At 34.8% G+C, this 20,131-nt stretch overlaps 1 protein-coding gene across 50 annotated transcripts in view; it reads left to right on the forward strand.

Annotated features, from left to right (window-relative positions):
* The window catches only part of ECT2 (epithelial cell transforming 2), a 108,164-nt gene that overhangs the window by 58,801 nt on the left and 29,232 nt on the right, over positions 1-20,131 (forward strand). For all 50 annotated transcript variants that reach the window (XR_011529331.1, XR_011529340.1, XR_011529333.1 and 47 more), the window contains 4 exons: positions 1,928-2,047; positions 9,121-9,189; positions 17,300-17,410; positions 18,584-18,680. Coding sequence is in view for 26 of the 50 variants with exons in the window: in XM_070583154.1 (XP_070439255.1) it covers positions 1,928-2,047; positions 9,121-9,189; positions 17,300-17,410; positions 18,584-18,680 (397 nt within the window). In the remaining 24 variants the exon portion in view is untranslated. The remainder of the gene's footprint in view (positions 1-1,927; positions 2,048-9,120; positions 9,190-17,299; positions 17,411-18,583; positions 18,681-20,131) is intronic.

A 20,131-nucleotide genomic window follows, 5' to 3' on the forward strand; every position in this document is an offset into this window, starting at 1 on the left:
CACACCCTCAGCAGTACTTAATATTATCATTTTTTTATTTTAGCAATTTAAATAGGTGTGTAGAGATCCCATTGTGGTTGATTTTCATTTCTATAATAACTAATGATGTTGAACATCTATTCTTGGCCGTATATGACATCTGTAAATATTTTTTGTTGAAATAACTGTAATTTTTCCCATTTTTAATTGGGTTGTTTCCTTTATGAGTTCTGAGAATTCTTTATATATTTTGGTTTCCTTTCTGAGTTCTGAGAATTCTTTATATATTTTGGATACTAGTCCTGTGTCAGATATATGATTTGCAAATATTTTTTCCTAGTCTATAGCGTGTCTTCTCATTCTAAGTCTTTGCAGAGAAAAAGTTTTTAATTTTGATGAAGTCCAATTTATTACTTTTTTTCTTTTATAGATCCTACTTTTGATTTCATATTTAAAAACTCTTTACCTAAGTCTGAATCAGAAGATTTTCTCCTATGTTTTTTTCTAAATGTGTCATACTTTTAGATTTTTTGTTTAGGTCTGTGATCCATTTTGAGTTAATTTTTGTGTAAGGTGTTATATTGAGGCTGAGGTTCATTTTTTTGCCTGTGGCAAGTCCTGTTTTACTACCATTTGTTGAACAACTAGCCCTCCTCATTTGAATTGCTTTTGCACCTTTGTCAAAAATTATTTGGCCATATTTTCGTGGGTTTGTTTCTGGGCTTTATTCTGTTCTGTTGATCTTGTATGTTTCTCCTTTCTCCAGTACCACACAGTCTTCAATACCGCAGCTTTATAGTAAGAAGTTACTTTGCCTTTCCATATGCATTTTTAGAATCAGTTTTCTTTATCTACAAAATCCTGGAATTTTGAGAGGCATTGGGTTAAATCCGGAGATCACTTTGGGAGAGAACTGACATTCTTACTGTGTTGAGTCTTTAATTTATGACCATATGTCTTCATTTATTTATGTCGTCTTTGATTTGTTTCATCAGCATTCTGATGTGGTTTTCAGCTTCATGTACATGTTTTATTACATTTATACTTATTTTAATTTTTTATTGTAGGTGGAACTACTTTTTTTTTTTTAAAGATTTTATTTTTTCCCTTTTTCTCCCCAAAGCCCCCCAGTACATAGTTGTATATTCTTCATTATGGGTCCTTCTAGTTGTGGCATGTGGGACGCTGCCTCAGCGTGGTTTGATGAGTAGTGCCATGTCCGCGCCCAGGATTTGAACCAACGAAACACTGGGCCGCCTGCAGCGGAGCGCGCGAACTTAACCGCCTAGGTGGCACTACTTTTTAAATTTTGGTTTTCATTTGGTTTTAGTATATAGGAATGTGGGATATAGAAATACGAGCCTTGTATGTGTGTGCGCGCATGCATGCTGACCTAGTATCCTGTGACCTTGCTAAGCTCACTTATCACTAGTTCTAGGAGTTTTTTTCCTTTTATTTTTTTCGATTGATACAACCAACAACATGGATTCAAATGGGTCTTCTAGCTTCAAATCCAGTCTCTTTCCCCTAAACCAAGTTTCTGTGCTACCATTTCAAAACATTTAGTACTTGCATTAAGTATATGTCTGGAAATGATTGATTGCTTATTGCTTTCTTCCTTAGTAATTTGAATAAAAAAGTAGAAATTACTCCTATATCATACTAATAATTTAATGATTTGTAGAACTGTGATAAACTTTTATTAGATTCTAACCTAACATTTTATTATAAGAGTATATATACACACATACACAGATATATAAATAGGATAAATTAGAACAGAAAATGTTATGAGAAAAAATGGTCTCAAATTTAGGGAGAAGTATTTTTTTAATTCCTTTTTTCTTTCCCATCAACATCTCATCTCTCCTTTGTCGTTGTCTATATGTCAGCTTTTTTTTTCCTTTTGCCCACAATCTACCTAAACTAGTCTCTTTTTACCTTTTAGCTGTTTCAGGTACCACTGGAAGAGGAAGGACAGCGTGGCGGGCCCATCCTTGCACCAGAAGAGATTAAGACTATTTTTGGTAGTATCCCAGATATCTTTGATGTGCACACAAAGATAAAGGTAAATTTGTATATGTTAGGTTGGTAGTAATTCTTTTTGGATGTGTTTATTAATTATGATTTTTCAGGATGATATTGTAAGTAAAACTTCTTACTCCCTCATTTATTCCTTGGAATCGTTTGTTCCTTTGCTCCAGTACCTTATTAATGTTTGCTGTTTGCCTGTTTTTTGATTTTGATTAACCTTGAAAATAAGGAATTAAGACCTTATGGTGTCTTTTGTTAGAGATGTGGTTGCTAGTATACTGTTTTTCTTCTTTTCATACTGTTGTTCTTCTTGAGTTATATGTTTTTATTTTGCTTTCGTTTGTGAGACTGGAAGGGACTTGGATATCATTTCATTCATTTCTGCATTTATAGTCAGATAAATGCCAAAACCATAAGATGAGATAATGCTTTCCTCTGTTTAATGATTTCCCTTTGATGAAGGGTCCATCATGTCCAGGTATCAATCTCTAATAGTGAAATAGTTTTTGGGCAAGTTTAGCTGAACTCTTAAAAGTAGTTTAACTTTATTTCCTCCTATTTTTCCTGTGTGGTATTTGAGCAAAATTGACCAGTTTTCTCCTCAAAACAACCCATATTAATGTTTATTCAATATTCAAGTAAAAAGATTAATCTGGATTATAAAATGTTTTCAAACAAATGCATTAAATTACTTTCGATTTTATTACACGTCATAAACAATATAAAAGATCTGTAAGTTAATAAAAAGCAATTTATCAAATGCTTGTATTTTGTATTTTATCAGTATTCTTGATCATATTTTAGTTATAGCTAGATCTAAAGGGAACTCTGAAGGAATCTTTATTTTCTCAAAAGCTTAAAAACCAACAAGTCTTAGGCTAGTTTATCCTTATTTTTATTTAGCATTCTGAATATTTGAAGAAGAAAGTATCCTTGGAATGTGTTTTACTTCGTAAGAAACACGGAAAGACAAAGGTAGAGTGGGAAGGCAAGGAGCTTTTCATCTTGGTGTTCTTCTAATAAGTTGTGGATCAGTTTGAATTTTTGTCAGTCATTTAGCCAGTTGAGTATTCAAATTCCCTTTTAATATAAAATGTTAAACTTTTTAAGTGAACAGTATCATAATCTCAATTCAGAAGATCTTATTCTCTGATTCACTGGCGCTTTGAAAATGATTATTACCCTTTAGTTTTCTCATGTGTAACGTGATTCTTTAAGCAGCTTCTGTAAAGTTGGATTACCAATATTTCAACTATTAGTTGATTTTTAGCTGATTTCAGGTTTGTCACACACTTAAAAATTTCAGAGCCTGTGTTCTTTTCTACCATGAAAGCAATACATGCTGTCAAACATTTGTAAAATCAGGAGAAAAGGAAAAAGGAGTAGAAAATGCCCATAATCCCATCACCCAAATACTACTAGATTTTGTTGTATTTTGTCTCTTTTATACATAGCGTTTTTTTCCCTCTTTTTTAAATGTAGCCAGCCATCTATCAAGTACTGCCACATCTCTTGAACACTACCAAGATGTTGGTATTATTGTCCACATTTTACAGATGTGAAACTGCTATACTCAGAGATTAATTTTTCCAAAGTCAGACATCTGTAAATGCTGGATGCAGTTTGAACCCTTTTTTGTCTGACTTTATGCTGATGCTATCTTGCCTTTTTTTTTCTTTTTGAGATATAACTGATGTATAACATTGTATTAGTTTTAGTTGTACAACATAATGGTTTGAAGTATGTATATATTGTGAAATGATCACCACAGTAAGTTTAGTTGACAGCCATCACCTCACATAGTTACAAATTTTTTTTCTTGTGATGAGAACTTTTAAGATTTACTCTTAGTAACTTTCAAATGTACAATATAGTGTTATGAACTATAGATACCATGCTGTCATTACATCCCCTGGATTTACTTATAACTAGAAGTTTATACCTTTTGACCACCTTTACCCATTTTGCCCATCCCCCTTTCCCTGCCTCTGGCAACCACTAATCTGTTCTCTGTATGTACGAGTTTGGTTTTTTTTAGATTCCTCATATAAGTGAGATCATACAGTATTTGTCTTTCTCTGACTTATTTCACTTAGCATAAGGCCCTCAAGGCCCATCCATGTTGTCACAAATGGCAGGATTTCCCTTTTTCTTTACGGCTGAATAATATTCCGTTATGTATATATACCACATTTTCTCTATCCATTCATCCATTGATGGACACTTAGGTTGTTTCCATGTCTTGGCTATTACTAATGCTATGTTGCTTCTTGATGATCATGCTGTAGATACACTATTTTAGTATGTAAATGTGTCTTTGTACAGTTTTTCCTATCATCTTGTTAATATGGTATTCCTGAGAAGCACTGATGTCTGTATTTTATAGTATTGAATAGTGGTTATGGATATATGGACTGTGGAATAAAGCAGATTTGGGTTTGAAGTTCGGCGACTAAGTACTTCAGTTTTCTTATTTGTTAAATGGGGATAGTAGTATTTGACTCGTGGGTGATTGTGAAATTTTTTATTTTTATTTTCTTTACAAGTTGCTAAGCATAGTGCCTGAGATTGAGCAATCAATAAATAAAAATAGCAATTTATATTAATAATTAAATTCAGAAGGTGGGTAAACTGTTGTTCAGAAGTTTTGTGAAGGATTAAAACCATTTTTTACTCACTGTATTTACAACCACTGTGTCTGACACTTAGATTTCTGTCAGTAAATGTTTGCTGAATTATGGTCATGCTACTTTTAAATGTCCGAATCGGGACTGGAAGGAACTTGGTGTATTTTCTCATCTAGATTTTATGTGGACACCTTTAGCCTCATTCTTTCTTTTTTTAGATTGGCACCTGAGCTAACAACTGTTGCCAATCTTTTTTTTCCTGCTTTTTCTTCCCCAATTCCCCCAGTACATAGTTGCATATCTTAGTTGTAGGTCCTTCTAGTTATGGCATGTGGGATGCCACCCCAACATGGCCTGACGAGGGGTGCTATATCCGCAGCCAGGATCTGAACCAGCGAAACCCTGGGCCACCAAAGCGGAGGGCACGAACTTTACCACTTGGCCGGCCCCAGCCTCATTCTTAATTTGCCTTCAAGGTCTGATGATATTTAGATTAAGGTGAGAACTTTTGAGATTGTTAATACCTCTCTTTTCCTGAGAGTGAGTTTTTCTTTTTGAGGACTAACTGACACTGGTCCTTGATGTGCAAATGCCTTCTTTTGTATGGAACCATGATGGAACAAAAGAGAAAAGGCCAGGTTGGAGGGAGTGCTTTTTCTTTGTGTTTATCCTTTGTTAAATTAGTGTAAGTCTCAAGATGCCTTGTACTTGTTTCAGGAACAGGTGTATACTGGGTAATCTTCTAATTTGGTGTATTGTGCAATGAGCTAGATAAAAGAGAAACCCATCTTATATAAAAGTAAATGGTAATAGTACAGAAGAAATCTTTAACAAGGAAGAAAAGAAGAAAGTAATGTAGTGTTCTCACTCCCATCTGTTTACCACCTCCTCTACTTTTCAAACAGGCTTTGGGAGTTAAGCTCTGTGTCTTAGACCTATAGAGTTCTGCTTTCTTATGGCTAGGAGGTAAAGTTGGGAGAATTCTGTGGAGAATTCCTGGTATGTTATGGACAAGGAGAAGGAGATAATGTTTCAGCATCTGTCTTAAATTGGATTAGGCATTTTCCCACAGGAACATTTTAAGAAATGGTGACACTGTGAATGATACTCTTGGGGGCTGGCCTGCCAATCTGACTCCCCGTTTCTAATGGATAGGCACTGTAGTATAGATCTCAAGTGGAATGAGATGGAATCTGGAGTCAGACAAAACTGAGTTTGAATACTGCTTCACAACTGGGTGATTTGAGGCAAGTTACTCAATCTCTCTAAGCCTTAATTCCTTTATTACCTAGTTCTTGAACTAACAGTTGATTAATGCAGAAATCTTTATTTAATCAACAAGCATTAGGAATTAAAGGTTAACTGGAAACAGAGTAGACTATTTTTCAGAGTGCCTACAGATTGTTTTACTTTCTGATAGCAGTGTTCTTATATAAGTATATACAGCCATCTTGTAGTTTTTTACACTTTAAAAACATGTCACTAGATTACATTGTGAGAGTTCTAAGGTTTTTCTCTTCCGCGTCAGTTTTCCAAATATCCGTCTCCACTTTATATTAAATACATAGGAAAATATAGTTAATAATAGCTTATTGAGCACTATTATTTGTTAAGGATTCTTTTAAATGTTATACAGGTATTAACTAATTTAATCCTTTATGAGTTAGGACTCATTAATATCCTAATTTTTCAGAATAGGAAATTGAGGCATTTAGAGATTAAGTTACTTAGCCAAGGGCACAGAACTGACAAATCCTAGATCCAATATTTAAAATTAAGCTAGTCACTGCCAGACTCTTCTACATTATATTGCTTCATGGCTAGTCTTATTTTTAATCTTTTTCTTCTTTCTGTTGTTTCAAGTGAAATTTTAAATAGTTAAATTTATTTCTTGACTTGTGGGCTGTTAAAGTATTTTTGCTTTGAGTTCACTTATATGCTATCAAAAGTAATTTTTTCCCCTTTTGAGCTTTTGTGAGTCTGCTGGCATAGGACAATGATTCTTAAATTATTTGGTCTCAGCATCCTTTTTCACTTTCAAAAATTGAGGAACTTTTGTTTATGTGGATTTTACCTGTTGGCATTGGCTTTATTTGAAATTAAAACAGAAAATTGAAAAATATTTTTTAGGATGCATCAATTTTTTTAACAGCTTTATTGAGGTGTAGTTCACATGTCATTAAATTTACCTGTTTCAGATACACGATTCAGTGATTTTAATAACTTTACCAAATGATGCAACTGTCTCCATAAATCCATTTTAGAACATTTTCTACTCCCCCTGTAAGATCTTCCACACCCATTTGTAGTTAATCCCCATGCCTAGCCCCAGTTCTAGGCTACCACTAATCTGCTTTCTGTCTCTATGAATTTGCAGTTTCTGGACATTTTACATAAATGCAAATATACAGTATATGGTGTCTTACATATGGCTTCTTTCACTTAGCATATTTTTGAATTTCATGTGTGATGTAGCCTGTTAGTGGTTTATTCCTTTGTGTGGCCAGATAATAGTCCATTATATGGCTATGTCATATTTCTTCATTCATTCATCAACTGATGGAAATTTAAGTTGTTCAAGTTTTTGGCCATTATGAATAATGCTGCTATGATCATTGTGTGCATGTCTTTGTGTGGGCATGGTTTCATTTCTGTTTAGTAGATACTTACCAGTAGAATTGGTGGATCATCTTATATTTGGTGGGTAGTCTTATATTTGAAATTTTTGAGAAACTGCCAGGCTTTTACATCATTTTACATTCTTAGAGTAATGTATGAGGGTTCACATTAGTCCACATTCTCACCAATACTTTTTTTTTTTTTTTTAAATAGCCATTCTAGGATGTGAAGTGGCATCTCTTGGTGGTTTTGATTTGCATTTCCCTAATGATTAATTATATTGAGCATCTTTTCACCTGCTTATTAGCCATTTGTGCATTATCTTTGGTGGATGTGTGCTTAGATCTGTTGTCCATTTTTTGATTGGGTTGTTTGTCTTATTGAGTTGTAAGTGTTCTCTATAAATTCTGGATTCAAGTCCTTTATCAGCTGTGTGTTTTGCAAATATTTTCTTTGAGTCTGTTGTAGCTTGTCTTTATTTTTTTAATGGTGTCTTTTGAAGTACAAAAGTTTTAAATTTTGATGAAGTCCAGTTATGCATTTTTTTCTTTTATGTACCCTGCTTTTGGAGTCATGTAGAAATTTTTGCCTAACTCAAAGTTTTGAGGATTTTCTCCTGTGTTTTGTTCTAAAAGTTGTATTGTTTTAGCTTTTACAGTTAGGTATATAATCTATTTTGAGTTAATTTTTTGGTAATTATTTGGTGGATATCCAATTAAAACAATTTTTATTAATACATTTAAAGTCCTCATAACTCATTACATACATGGTAGCATAAATAATATATTCTTTATGAAAAACAACTAATTTCCAAAAACAGAAATAGTGAGAAGAGTGATGTCATTTTGTATTTTTTCTGCCTGGCTTAATAGAAGATTCTTTCTCATATCTGCTGCTTAATTCAGTCTGTTGCCATATCACATAGTCTCTAGAAAACTCTATTGTATACTTGTGAGAGAATTAGAGTTAAAAAATCAAATAATGCCTTAGTATTGTAAATAGTTTAATCTCATGGCTCCTACTAAAAGGTTGTGCTGGAGGGTCTGTGGATGATACTTCAAGAACCTCTGGTATAAGAGCTTGTTGATTAATTTCTACTTTAAAGTCACTTTTAGAATTTCGATTAAGGCGTGTCATTTCTTGGCATCTCATTTTATCATCTGATTTGTGTTTTATTATCCTACAGAGCTTTTAAAGGTTTTCTAAAATTTTACAAATATGTAGTATTTTTGAATGATGATTGATAAGTCTTATAGACAAGGGATTAGCATACTGTGGTCGATGGACCAAATCTAACCAGTTTTGGATTTTGGTAAAGTTTTGCTAAACAAGGCTTTATTGAAACACAGCCACACTCAATTGTTTGTGGATTGTCTATGGCTGTTTCCACTCTACAAGGACAGAGTTGAGTATTTGTGACAGAAACCATATGTCTTGCAAGCCTTAAAGTATTTACCATCTGGCCCTTTAAGTTTGCTGATCTCTATTATAAATTACAGTTTCCAATGGCTGATGTTAAATAAGATGGTTCAGCAGCAGGATTGAAAGTAGTTTTTTATAATAAATAACACCAATCACCTTCATAGTTAACTAGAAAAGACATTGAACTATCACATCATATTGGGAAGTTAGTCTTAGTGACTTTGACACTCTTTATATTTTCTTAAAATCATTTTTAAAAGGATATTTTCTTCACAAAGAGTTAATTCCTTGTTGAGGAGGAAGAATGTATTATTAATTGTTTTGAATATCAAGTTTAAGACACTTTCTAAAGTGCTTTCAAGTGAATATCTTAAAAATATTAAAAGATTTTAAATTGTCAAGTTCAATTTTAAATTTTAAATGATTTGTGCTCTTTCAGGATGATCTTGAAGACCTTATTGTTAATTGGGATGAGAGCAAAAGCATCGGTGACATCTTTCTTAAATATGTAAGTATTTTATTTCTTTTTTAAGTTTTCAGATTAAAGTATCATCTAATCAAGGACTGAAGGGAGTGAAAGTAACCTGTTTAAATGTGAGAGCTTTAAAAACTTTGACATAGTTATTTTTGTAAAATATATTAAGTTTTTTTGTCTTCTGAAACATACTTTCTGTATACAATTTAACACTTTCTTGATAGCTCAAGGTCAGCAGTAGGAGCAGTAATTGTCAAACTTTAGTTGTTTTACTACATATCAAGTTATTTTCCCTTATTAATGGCCACAGATTAATGATTTTTTTGGAAATTTTCTATAATTGAGTTTTTATTTTTCTCTTTCTTTAGTTGATAGCAGTTTTTGCTGTCATATGTCTGCTCTGTATAAAACCTTCTAGTGAACTCCTTCTTTAGGATAAGAACCACTTAAGTTTATTAAATAAAGTAAATACATTTTGTTTTATTTTTATTGTGGTAATATTGGTTTATAACATTCTGTACATTTTGGGTGTATGTCATTATATTTTGATTTCTGTCTAGATTATATCATATTCACCACCCAAAAACTAATTACAATCCATCACCACACACACACACACAAGTGCCTAATCATCCCATTCACCCTCCTGCCTCCCCCATTCCCCTCTGGTAACCACCAATCCAATCTCTGTCTCTGTGTAAATACACACAATTTGTTGTTGTTTTTAATCTTCTATTTATGAGTGAGATCATATGGTATATTTGACTTTCTCCCTCTGACTTACTTCGCTTAGCATAATAACTTTCAAGGTCTATCCATGTCATCACAAATGGCCAGATTTCATTCTTTGTTACGGCAGTGTAATATTCCATTGTGTATATATATGACATTTTCTTTATCCTTTTATCCCTTGATGGGCATCTAGGTGGGCCCTTGTGAATAATGCTGCAGTGAACACAGGGGTGCATGTATCTTTACATATTCATGTTTTCATGTTCTTTGCATAAGTACCCAGCAGTGGAATAGCTGGATTCTTAATATTTAATTAATTAATTAAATAAATATTACTTAATTTAATATTTTAATAATATATTAATTTAATTTAATTAATTAATAGCCATTCTTAGTATTTTTAGGAATCTCCATACTGTTTTCCGTAGTGGCTACACCAGTTTGTACTCCCAACTATAGTGTATGTCCCTCTTCTCCACATCCTCTCTGATGTTTATTATTTCCTGTTATGTTAATTATAGCCATCCTGACAGGCATGAGGTGATATCTCATTGTAATTTTGATTTGCATTTCCTTGATAATTAGTGATGTTGAACATCTTTTCATGTGCCTACTGCCCATCTGTATATCTTCTTTGGAGAAATGCCTGTTCAGATCTTTTGCCCATTTGTCAATTGGATAGTTAATTTTTTTGTTGTTGAGATGTATGAGTTCTTTATATATTTTGGGTATTAACCTCTTGTCAGATAAATAGTTTGCAAATATCTTCTCCCAATTGTTAGGTTGTCTTTTTGTTTTGTTGATGGTTTCCTTTGCTGTGCAGCTTTTTAGTTTGATGTAGTCCCATTTGTTTATTTTTTCTATTGTTTCACTTGCCTGGTCAGACATGGTACTTGAAAATAAACTGCTCAGACCGATGTTGAAGAGTGTACTGCCTATGTTTTCTTCTAGAAGTTTCATGGTTTCAGGTCTTACATTGAAGTCTTTAATCCATTTTGAGTTAATTTTTGTGTGTGGTGTAAGATAATGGTCTACTTTGATTCTTTTGCATGTGGCTGTCCAGTTTTCCCAGTACCATTAGTGAACACACTTTCCTTTCTTCATTGTGTTGTCTTGGCTCTCTTTTGAAAAGTAGCTGTCCATAGATGTGTGGGTTTATTTCTGGGATCTCGATTCTGTTCCATTGATCTGTGTGTCTGTTTTTGTGTTAGTACCATGCTGTTTTGATTACTATAGCTTGGTGGTATTTTGAAGTCAAGGTGTGTGATACCTCCAGCTTTCTTCTTTTCTCTCAAGATTCCTTTGGCTATTTTGTTGTTCCATATAAATTTTAGGATTCTTTGTTCTAGTTCTGTAGAAAATGTCCTGGGAACGTTGATAGGGATTGCATTGAATGTGTAGATTGCTTTAAGGAGTATGGACATTTTAACTATGTTAATTCTTCCAATTCAAGAGCCTGGAATATCTTTCCATTTCTCTGTGTCTTCTGTTTCTTTCAAAAAAGTTTTGTAGTTTTCAGTGTACAGGTCTTTCACCTCTTTGGTTAAGTTTATTCCTAGATATTTTATTCTTTTTGTTGCAATTGTAAATGGGATTGTATGCTTAATTTCTCTTCCTCTTAACTTCATTGTTACTGTGTAGAAATGCAACTGATTTTTATATGGTAATTTTGTGTCCTGCAACTTGACCATATTCATTTATTATTTCTAAAAGCTTTTTGGTGGATTCTTTAGGGTTTTCTATCTATAAAGTCATATCATCTGCAAATAGTGAAAGTTTCACTTCTTCCTTTCCAATCTGTATCCCTTTTATTTTTCTTGCCTGATTGCTCTGGCTATGATTTCCAATACTATGTTAAATGAGAGTGTTGCAAGTTGATATCCTTGTCTGGTTCGTGTTCTCAGAGGGATAGCTTTCAGTTTTTCTCCATTCAGAATGATGTTAACTGTGGGTTTGTCATATATGGCCTTTATTATGTTGAGGTACTTTCCTTCTATACCCATTATATTCAGTTTTTATCATAAATGGATGCTGTATCTTGTCAAATGCTTTCTCTGCATCTGTTGAGATGATCATGTGATTTTTATTCTTTATTTTGTTAATGTGGTGTATCATGTTGGTAGATTTGCGGATGGTGAACCATCCCTGCATCCCTTGAATAAATCCCACTTCATCATGGTGTATGATCTTTTTAATGTATTTTTGTATTCGATTTGCTAGTATTTTGTTGAGGACTTTTACGTTGATGTTCATGAGTGATATTGACCTGTAATTTTCTTTTTTTGTGTTGTCTTTGTCTGCTTTTGGTATCAGGGTGATGTTGGCTTCATAGAATGAGTTAGGAAACTTCCCTTCCTCTTCAATTTTTTGGAAGAGTTCGAGAAGGATAGTTATAAAGTCGTCTTTGAATGTTTTGCAGAATTCACCAGGGAAGCCGTCTGGACTGGGACTTTTATTTTCTGGGAGGTTTTTGATTACCTTTTTGATCTCCTTACTCATGATTGGTCTGTGCAAATTGTCTTCTTGATTCAGTTTTGGAAGTTTGTTTGATTTTAAGAATTTATCCATTCCTTCTAGATTATCCAATTTGTGGTATATAGCTTTTCCTAATGTATCTTATCTTTTGTATTTCGGAGGTGTCCATTGTAATTTCTCCTGTTTTATTTCTGATTGTATTTAGTTGAGCCTTTTCTTTTTTTCTCAGTGAGTCTAGATAAAGGTTTGTCAATTTTGTTTATCTTTTCAAAGAACCAGCTCTTGGTTTCATTGATTTTCTTTTTTTCTATTGTTTTTTTTAGTCCTCTATTTCATGTATTTTTGCTCTGATTTTTATTATTTCCTTCCTTCTGCTGATTTTGGGCTGTTTGTTCTTCTTTTTCCAGTTCCTTTAGGTGTACTGTTAGATTGTTTAGTTGAGATTTTTCTTGTTGATTGAGGTAGGTCTGTATTGCTGTAACCTTCTCTCTTAGAACCACTTTTACTGTATCCCATAAGTTTTGGCATGTTGTATTTTCATTTTCACTTGTCTCAGGGTATGTTTTGATTTCTCCTTTGACCCAATGGCTATTCAGTAGTATTTTGTTTAATCTCCACATATTTGTGGCTTTTCTTCCTGTAGTTGATTTCTGTTTGATACCATTGTCCTCAGAAAAGACGCTTGATATTGTTTCAGTCTTCTTAAATTTATTGAGACTTGTTTTACGACCTAATATGTGATCAGTCCTGGAGAATGTTCCATGTGCATTTGAAAGGAATGTGTATTCTGCAGTTTTTGGATGGAATGTTCTATATGATATCTACTAAGTCCATCTGGTCCAATGTGTCATTTAAGGCCAGTGTTTCCTTATTGATGTTCTGTTTGGATGCTCTGTCCATTGGTATAAGTGGAGTGTTATAGTCCCCTACTATTATTGTGTTTCTGTCTCTTTCTCCTTTTATGTTTGTTAATAATTGCTTTATATATTTAGGTGTTCCTATGTTGGGTGCATAGGTATTTTCAAGTGTTATCCTCTTATTGGATTGTTGCCTTTATCACTATTTAGTACCCTTCTTTGTCTCTTGTTACAGTTTTTAAAATCTATCTTGTGTGATATAAGTATTAGTACCCCAGCTTTCTGATCATTACCATTTGCATAGAGTATCTTTTTCTATCCATTTGCTTTCAGTTTATATCTTTAGGTCTCTAGTGTGTGGGTTAATGCAGCATATTTATGGATCTTATTTTTTTATCCAATTGGCCACCTTCTGCCTTTTGATTGGAGCATTTAGTGCATTTACGTTTAAAGCAGCTATTGATAAGAATATACGTATTGCCATTTTGTTAACTTTTTTCCTGTGTGTTTTAGTAGTTCTTCTCTATTCCTTTCTTCTCTTTCTCTTCCCTTGTGGTTTGATGGCTTTCTTTAGTAGTATGTTTGGTTCCTTTCTCTTGTTGTTTTGTGTATTATTGCTTTCTGGTTTGTGATTATCGTGAGATTCGTATATAATAACCTACATGTATAGTAATCTATGTTAAGTTGATGGTCTCTTTAGTTGACCTCTTCCTGAAAGCTCTGCTCTTTTACTTCCCTTCTCCCTCATTTTATGTTTTGATGATATATCTGACCTCTTTTTTTGTGCATGTGTATCCATTACCCTCTTATCATGGAAATAGATAATTTTAGTACTTTTGTCTTTTGACCTTCTTAGGTGATTGATTTGCTGTCTTTATTGTGTATTTGCCTTTACCAGTGATTTTATTGCTTTTTTTGTGTGTGTGTGATAATTTTCATATTCCTGTTTGTGGTCTTCTCTTTTCCTCTTAAATAAGTCTCTTTAGCATATCTTGTAAGGCTGGTTTCTTGGTGATAAACTCCTTTAGTTTTTGCTTGTCTGGTAAACTCTTTCTCTCTCCTTCCATTCTGAATGATAATCTTGCTGAGTAGAGTATTCTTGGCTGAAGGTTTTTTCCTTTCAGCTCTTTAAATATATTGTGTTACTCCCTTCACCTGTAAGGTTTCTGCTGAGAAGTCAGCTGATAGCCTTATGGGCTTTCCCTTGTATGTAATTTGTTGCCTTTCTCTTGCATCTTTTAGGATTCTTTATCTTTAATTTTGGACATTTTAATTATGATATATCTTGGTGTGGGCCTCTTTGGGTTTATCTTATTTGGTGCTGTCTTTGCTTCCTGTACCTGGATGTCTGTGTCCTTCCTTAGGTTAGGAAAGTTTTTAGCTATGATTTCTTTAAGCAGATCTCTGCCCCTTTGTCTCTCTCTTCTCTTTCTGGAAGACCTATAATATGAATGTTAGTGTGCTTAATTTTGTCCCAGAGGTCCCTTAGACTGTTCTCATTCTTTTTAATTCTTTTTTCTTTTATCCGTTCAGCTTGGGTGTATTCCTCTAGTCTGTTGTCCAGCTCACTGATCGGTTCTTCTGTATCATCTATTCTGCTATTGAGTCCCTCTAGTGAATTTTACATTTCTGGTATCGTATTCATTTGTGATGGGTTCTTTTTTATATTTTCTAATTCTTTGTTGAAGTTCTCACTGAGTTCATCCGTTCTTCTCCCAATATCAGTGAGCATCCTTATGAGTATTTGTTTTAACTCTTTGTCAGGTAGGTTGTTTATTTCTTTTTTGTTTAGTTCTTTTCCTGAGGTTTTTCCTGTTCCCTTACTTGGCGCGTATTCCTTTGCCTCCTCATCTTGCCTCTTTGTCTGTGCTTATATCTGTATATTAGATAGGTCAGTTACATCTTCCAATCTTGGAGAAGTGGCCTAATGTAAGAGATGCTTTATGAGGCCCAGCAGTGTGCTTCCCTCTCGTCACGAGTTCCAAATGTTCCAGGAGTGTGCCCTGTGTGGCCTTCGTGTGTCCTTCTGTTATGACAGGGTTGCTCTTGTTGCAGTTGCCCAGGGAGGCTAGGCTGCCCCCTTGGCCAGCTCGTTGTAATGCTCAGCTGCATGTGGCTATTATGGTCCCTTCAGTCACTTTATTGAGTATGGGAAGTCCCAGAACAGTTGGCTACAAAGTGTAATAGCTGTTGCAGTTTTTCTTTTTACTGAGTAGGCCCCCAGTGTGGCTGGTTGCTAGGCACAGAGGCTTATAATTGCTGTGGACATCCAGCCTGCAAAACTGTTGTCAGCTCTCTCAGGATTGCAGCCTAGTTGGGCCGCCCCCAGGTATGGGAGCACCCAGTTGTTTCAGGCTTTGGAATGTGAGGCATCTCCCCTATGTGGCTTTTGAGAAGCACAAGTCTGCTGCAGCTGACAAGCCCCACTGCCCCGGGGCCACACACCCCATCAACACAATCCTGCCCTGTTTGAGTGCCTTGACCCACTGAAGTGTACCCAGTCACCCCACTGCAGAGGCTCTGCTCACTCCACCACTGCAGGTCCTTCCCTCATTCAAACCCTGCCCCCTGAAGTGGACCCACTTGCCTGGTTACAGAGGTTCCAGGCACCCTGCCCATGTGGGTCCACAAGTTGCCCAAGAGGTGGCTTTTGGGTAGAGTGTGGGTTGCCTTCCCTGGCTGAGCTGGATTAAATTGGTGCTCTAGTGGGTGGAGCAGACCCTGGGCTAACAGGCCAGAGGAAGAACTCCACTGACGTCTTCCAGCATCTGTGTCAGCATGCCTGCACTAGGTCACAGTAATGGCTGCCGCCAATGTCTCAGTCCCTGGAGAGGTCTCACCTCTCAGTGAGATGCATGCAGAGCCTATCAGGTGAGTCTCTTTTCACCAAAGGACTGTGCACCTTTCTTTCTGGTGATTTTAGGTTGCTTTCTGAAAGAGTTGAATTTGTGCTTGGGCCCTTTAAGAGCCTGCTGTTTTTTTCCTTGTGTCCAATAGCTTTTCTGGGAATATTCCTCATTGTAGTTAATAGCCAGCAAAGCCAGGTATTATGACACTTGTCTTGGTTGTGCTGAGTCCAAAAGCTGCTGATTGTGGTAGTGTTTCTTGCTCAAGTCCCCCACTCCTCCAGGGAGGACTTTGTATCTTAGGATTGCTCTGGGCTGCCTGTGAAATGTTGTGGCTCAAAGGTGGCTTTTTTCTCTCCAGCAAGGAATTTCTGCCTCTTCACCTCAGTCAGCACTATCCCTTATTGTGGGGATTCTTTTTATCCAGTTTTCAGTTCTCTCTCACGGGTGATTGTTCCAAGAGTAGTTGTAAATTCATTGTGTCCATGGGAGGAGGTGAGTTCAGAGTCAGCTGACGCTGCCATCTTGACACCACCTCTGTAAATTCATTTTAAATGAAGTGCTGTGAATAGAATTTATAAATTTCTTTCAGTCTCTTTGAATACTATGTATAAATTCCAGTGCCTTGGGTTCTGGCACTTTTGTTCTCTGAGGCTTCCTCCTAAATTCCGTTCTTACCATATAGTCTCTTAGGTGTTTTCTGGTTTGTTGAAAATTGCAAATATGCAGATTATTGTCACGTATCTTTTTGATACCTATTATTCTCCACTATTACCCAAGATATTTTTCCTTTTTTTGTTTGTACTTTTGAGTAATATAATTGATCTTTTAATGGTGGTTTGGATCCTTCAATAAATAGTAGTATGTTTTTGGGTTCTGCATAAATCAACTCTAATTACTGTATTCTGAACTTACAGAAAATTTTAAACTTTGTCATGTTTATATCAATACAGTAAGCCGCAGTATACTTTTGTTTCTTTCTGGGTCTTTATTTGCTTTTCAGGTTTTATGCTGTCTGTACCAATTGATGCATTTTGTTTCACAACTCACTCATTAGTGAGAAGTTTATAAAATAAATTTCTGTATTTAACTTGAGAAGAAACTTACTTTAAACTTTTCTTTTCAGTATGTCAGATTGTGAGTATTGATTGATTGAGTTTAAGTTTTATTGTCTAAGGGTGACATGCATTACAAATTACTGTTTTGGCTTTTTTTTTTCTTTTGTTTTCCTAGTCAAAAGATTTGGTAAAAACCTATCCTCCCTTTGTAAACTTCTTTGAAATGAGCAAGGAAACAATTATTAAATGTGAAAAACAGAAACCAAGATTTCATGCTTTTCTGAAGGTAATTCACTTTTCTTTCAGATTAAAACCTGAGAATAATTCCTTTTCTTCTTCTTTTTTTTTTTTGAGGAAGATTAGCCCTGAGCTAACATCTGCTGCCAAGCCTCCTCTTTTTGCTGAGGAAGACTGGCCCTGAGCTAACTTCCATGCCCATCTTCCTCCACTTTATATGTGGGATGCCCACCACAGCATGGCTTGCCAAGCAGTGCCAGATTCGCACCCGGGATCTGAACTGGCGAATCCCAGGCCACCGAAGTGGAACATGCACACTTAACTGCTGCGCCACCAGGCCAGCCCCTAAAACCTAAGAATAATTTCTGAAGGAGTTTATTAAAATTATACTTTTGGTCAAAATGTATCCATATAACAACTCCTTAATGTTATTTATTAACTTTAGCTGTACCTGAGAGTGGCAGTGATATTTAGCTTCAGAAGATTTCACATACTAGGTAGCAGGGTCCAAAAGGCAGCTGAGTGAATGAGAATGTTCTATGTGGGTTTCTTTTGTTTGTTTGTTTTTGCTGAAGAAGATTCACCCTGAGCTAACATCTGCCAATCTTCCTCTTTTTGCTTGAGGAAGATTCTCCCTGAGCTAACATCTGTGCCAGTTTTCCTCTATTTTATATGTGGGTCACTGCCACAGCATGGCTGCCACAAGTGGTGTAGGTCCATCCCCAGGAACTGACCCTGGGCTACCGAAGCAGAGCATGCAAAACTTAATGTGGTTATTTATTTTTTTTTAAAAAAGTTATACATGTTTTAGTTCTTAAACACCTAAAACTTTTCCAGTGACATTTTGTTTTCCTTTTAATGATTTTTTCTCTTACCAGTGCCTTACTTTGTTTATCCACTGGTATCAGCATAGTTAGTATTTTAAAACTGTTTTTTTCTTCTGAATGCTGTAGACTTAAGAGAAACTTAAGGTGGAATATTTGCGAGTATGTACAGGAACTCACTTTCCGTTAAAATGTTAACCTTTGGGCTGGCCAGGAGGTCACTTCAGGGCCTGGAAGATTATTCAACCCCAGTAATATGCCAGAGAACAACTCCCACCCTACCACCCCCCTTAGTTCTTATCCTAGGGCACTAAAGATGAAGTGTAGTCTAATAAATGTAGGGTGTGAATCTTTGCAGAAGACCTTTTTTTATTGTTGAATAAATTAATTTCTTTCAGATAAACCAAGCTAAACCAGAATGTGGACGGCAGAGCCTTGTCGAACTTCTCATCAGACCAGTACAGAGGTTACCCAGTGTTGCATTACTTTTAAATGGTACTTGTCTGATCTGTTTTCAGACTATTTTGGATGTTTTTATGGAATTGTTTTGTTCTAAAAAATTGAAATTCTTCTCACTTTCATAGTTTTCTTAGATTTCACCATTAAAGTTTATATCTTTTACATAGAATATATCTTTATGGATAATCTTAATAATCACTGATGCTATAAAAATTCAGTCTGGCCTAAAATGCTTTAATTGTTCTGATATCAATTATATTGACTCGTGTTATGCTTTTTCTTCCGCTAAGTCTTCTTACATTTTGTGGTGTGTCACTAATTCAAAATCAATTTACATCCACGTAAATACACAATTCATCCACAAAATCACAAGATGAGAGATGACATGTTTCAAATTGTTTGGTCCTTTTCTGAATCTTAGTAAAGTTCTATATACTTATTCTTCTGCTTACTTTTTTTCCCCTTAGATTGTACAGAGCACTCTTGAAACATACAGCCATTTATTCTAGAATTTAAACTGCAGGTATCAATGGAAGGAAATTTTACAGCAGAAAGTAAATTTTTATGAATAAATTTTGCCTGCAGTAAAAGAAAGGCATGTATATGCTTTTACATTTAGTTGACTAAAGTAGTGAATATTTTTATAAAATTCTAGTTTAGTTTTCATACTTAAATTTAAGAAATAATAAAAAAACTGCCAAACAGGAATAAGTGTGTAATAAAGCTTTTTGATCCCCAAATCTTAACTACAGTAGTATGTATAGCAGATGAGAAGGCTAACTTTTTGACTATTTAATCTATTTTTTCTTTAAAATCTTTTGGTTAACATATGAATTGTAGTGGTAACTAAAAAATTTGATAATTTTTGTTCTCTTTAAGGTTATCTAATAGAATTTACAATTATTACCTTATAAAATGATTTCTCAGTCTTTAAAAGCTATCCCATTTTATAGATTGTAAGGAGATTATATGAGCAAGCAAATGGTAAACTTTATAGAGCAGTATATTTTTTGCTTATTTACTTATCTTCATTATTGTTTCATTAAGTACTTGTTGAAATCCCTCAAATGTTGTCATGACTAAAATGAATGTGATTTCTAAGCCTTTTTCCTGTCACCCCACTTAAAAGATTAGGTGGGCATGCTGCTAGGGAACCATTAGGTGGAACATAGCATAAACAACTTGGTTAAGAAGAGTAAAAGAGTAAGCATCTCATGAACCTGTAAACTAAACAGACCTGCCATTAAGGATACCAAATGCTCTCTGTGATGGAGCCATGGGCCCCAATATGAAATATAACACGTATAATGATCTCTCAGCTAATTGAAGATTGTGTGTTTTCATTCAGCACTGTGGAGAGAGTTTGAGGAATCTAGGAGTCCCCAAGCTTTACTAGAAGGGAATTGAGATAGCAGTGTAAGAAGATGTGTTACATATTCTGAAAATTTGGTCAATAAAAAAATGTAGAAACCTTAAAGGTGTAAGAA

This window comes from Equus przewalskii, chromosome 18 (genome assembly GCF_037783145.1).
Source record: "Equus przewalskii isolate Varuska chromosome 18, EquPr2, whole genome shotgun sequence".
In the NCBI taxonomy this organism is placed as follows: domain Eukaryota; kingdom Metazoa; phylum Chordata; class Mammalia; order Perissodactyla; family Equidae; genus Equus; species Equus przewalskii.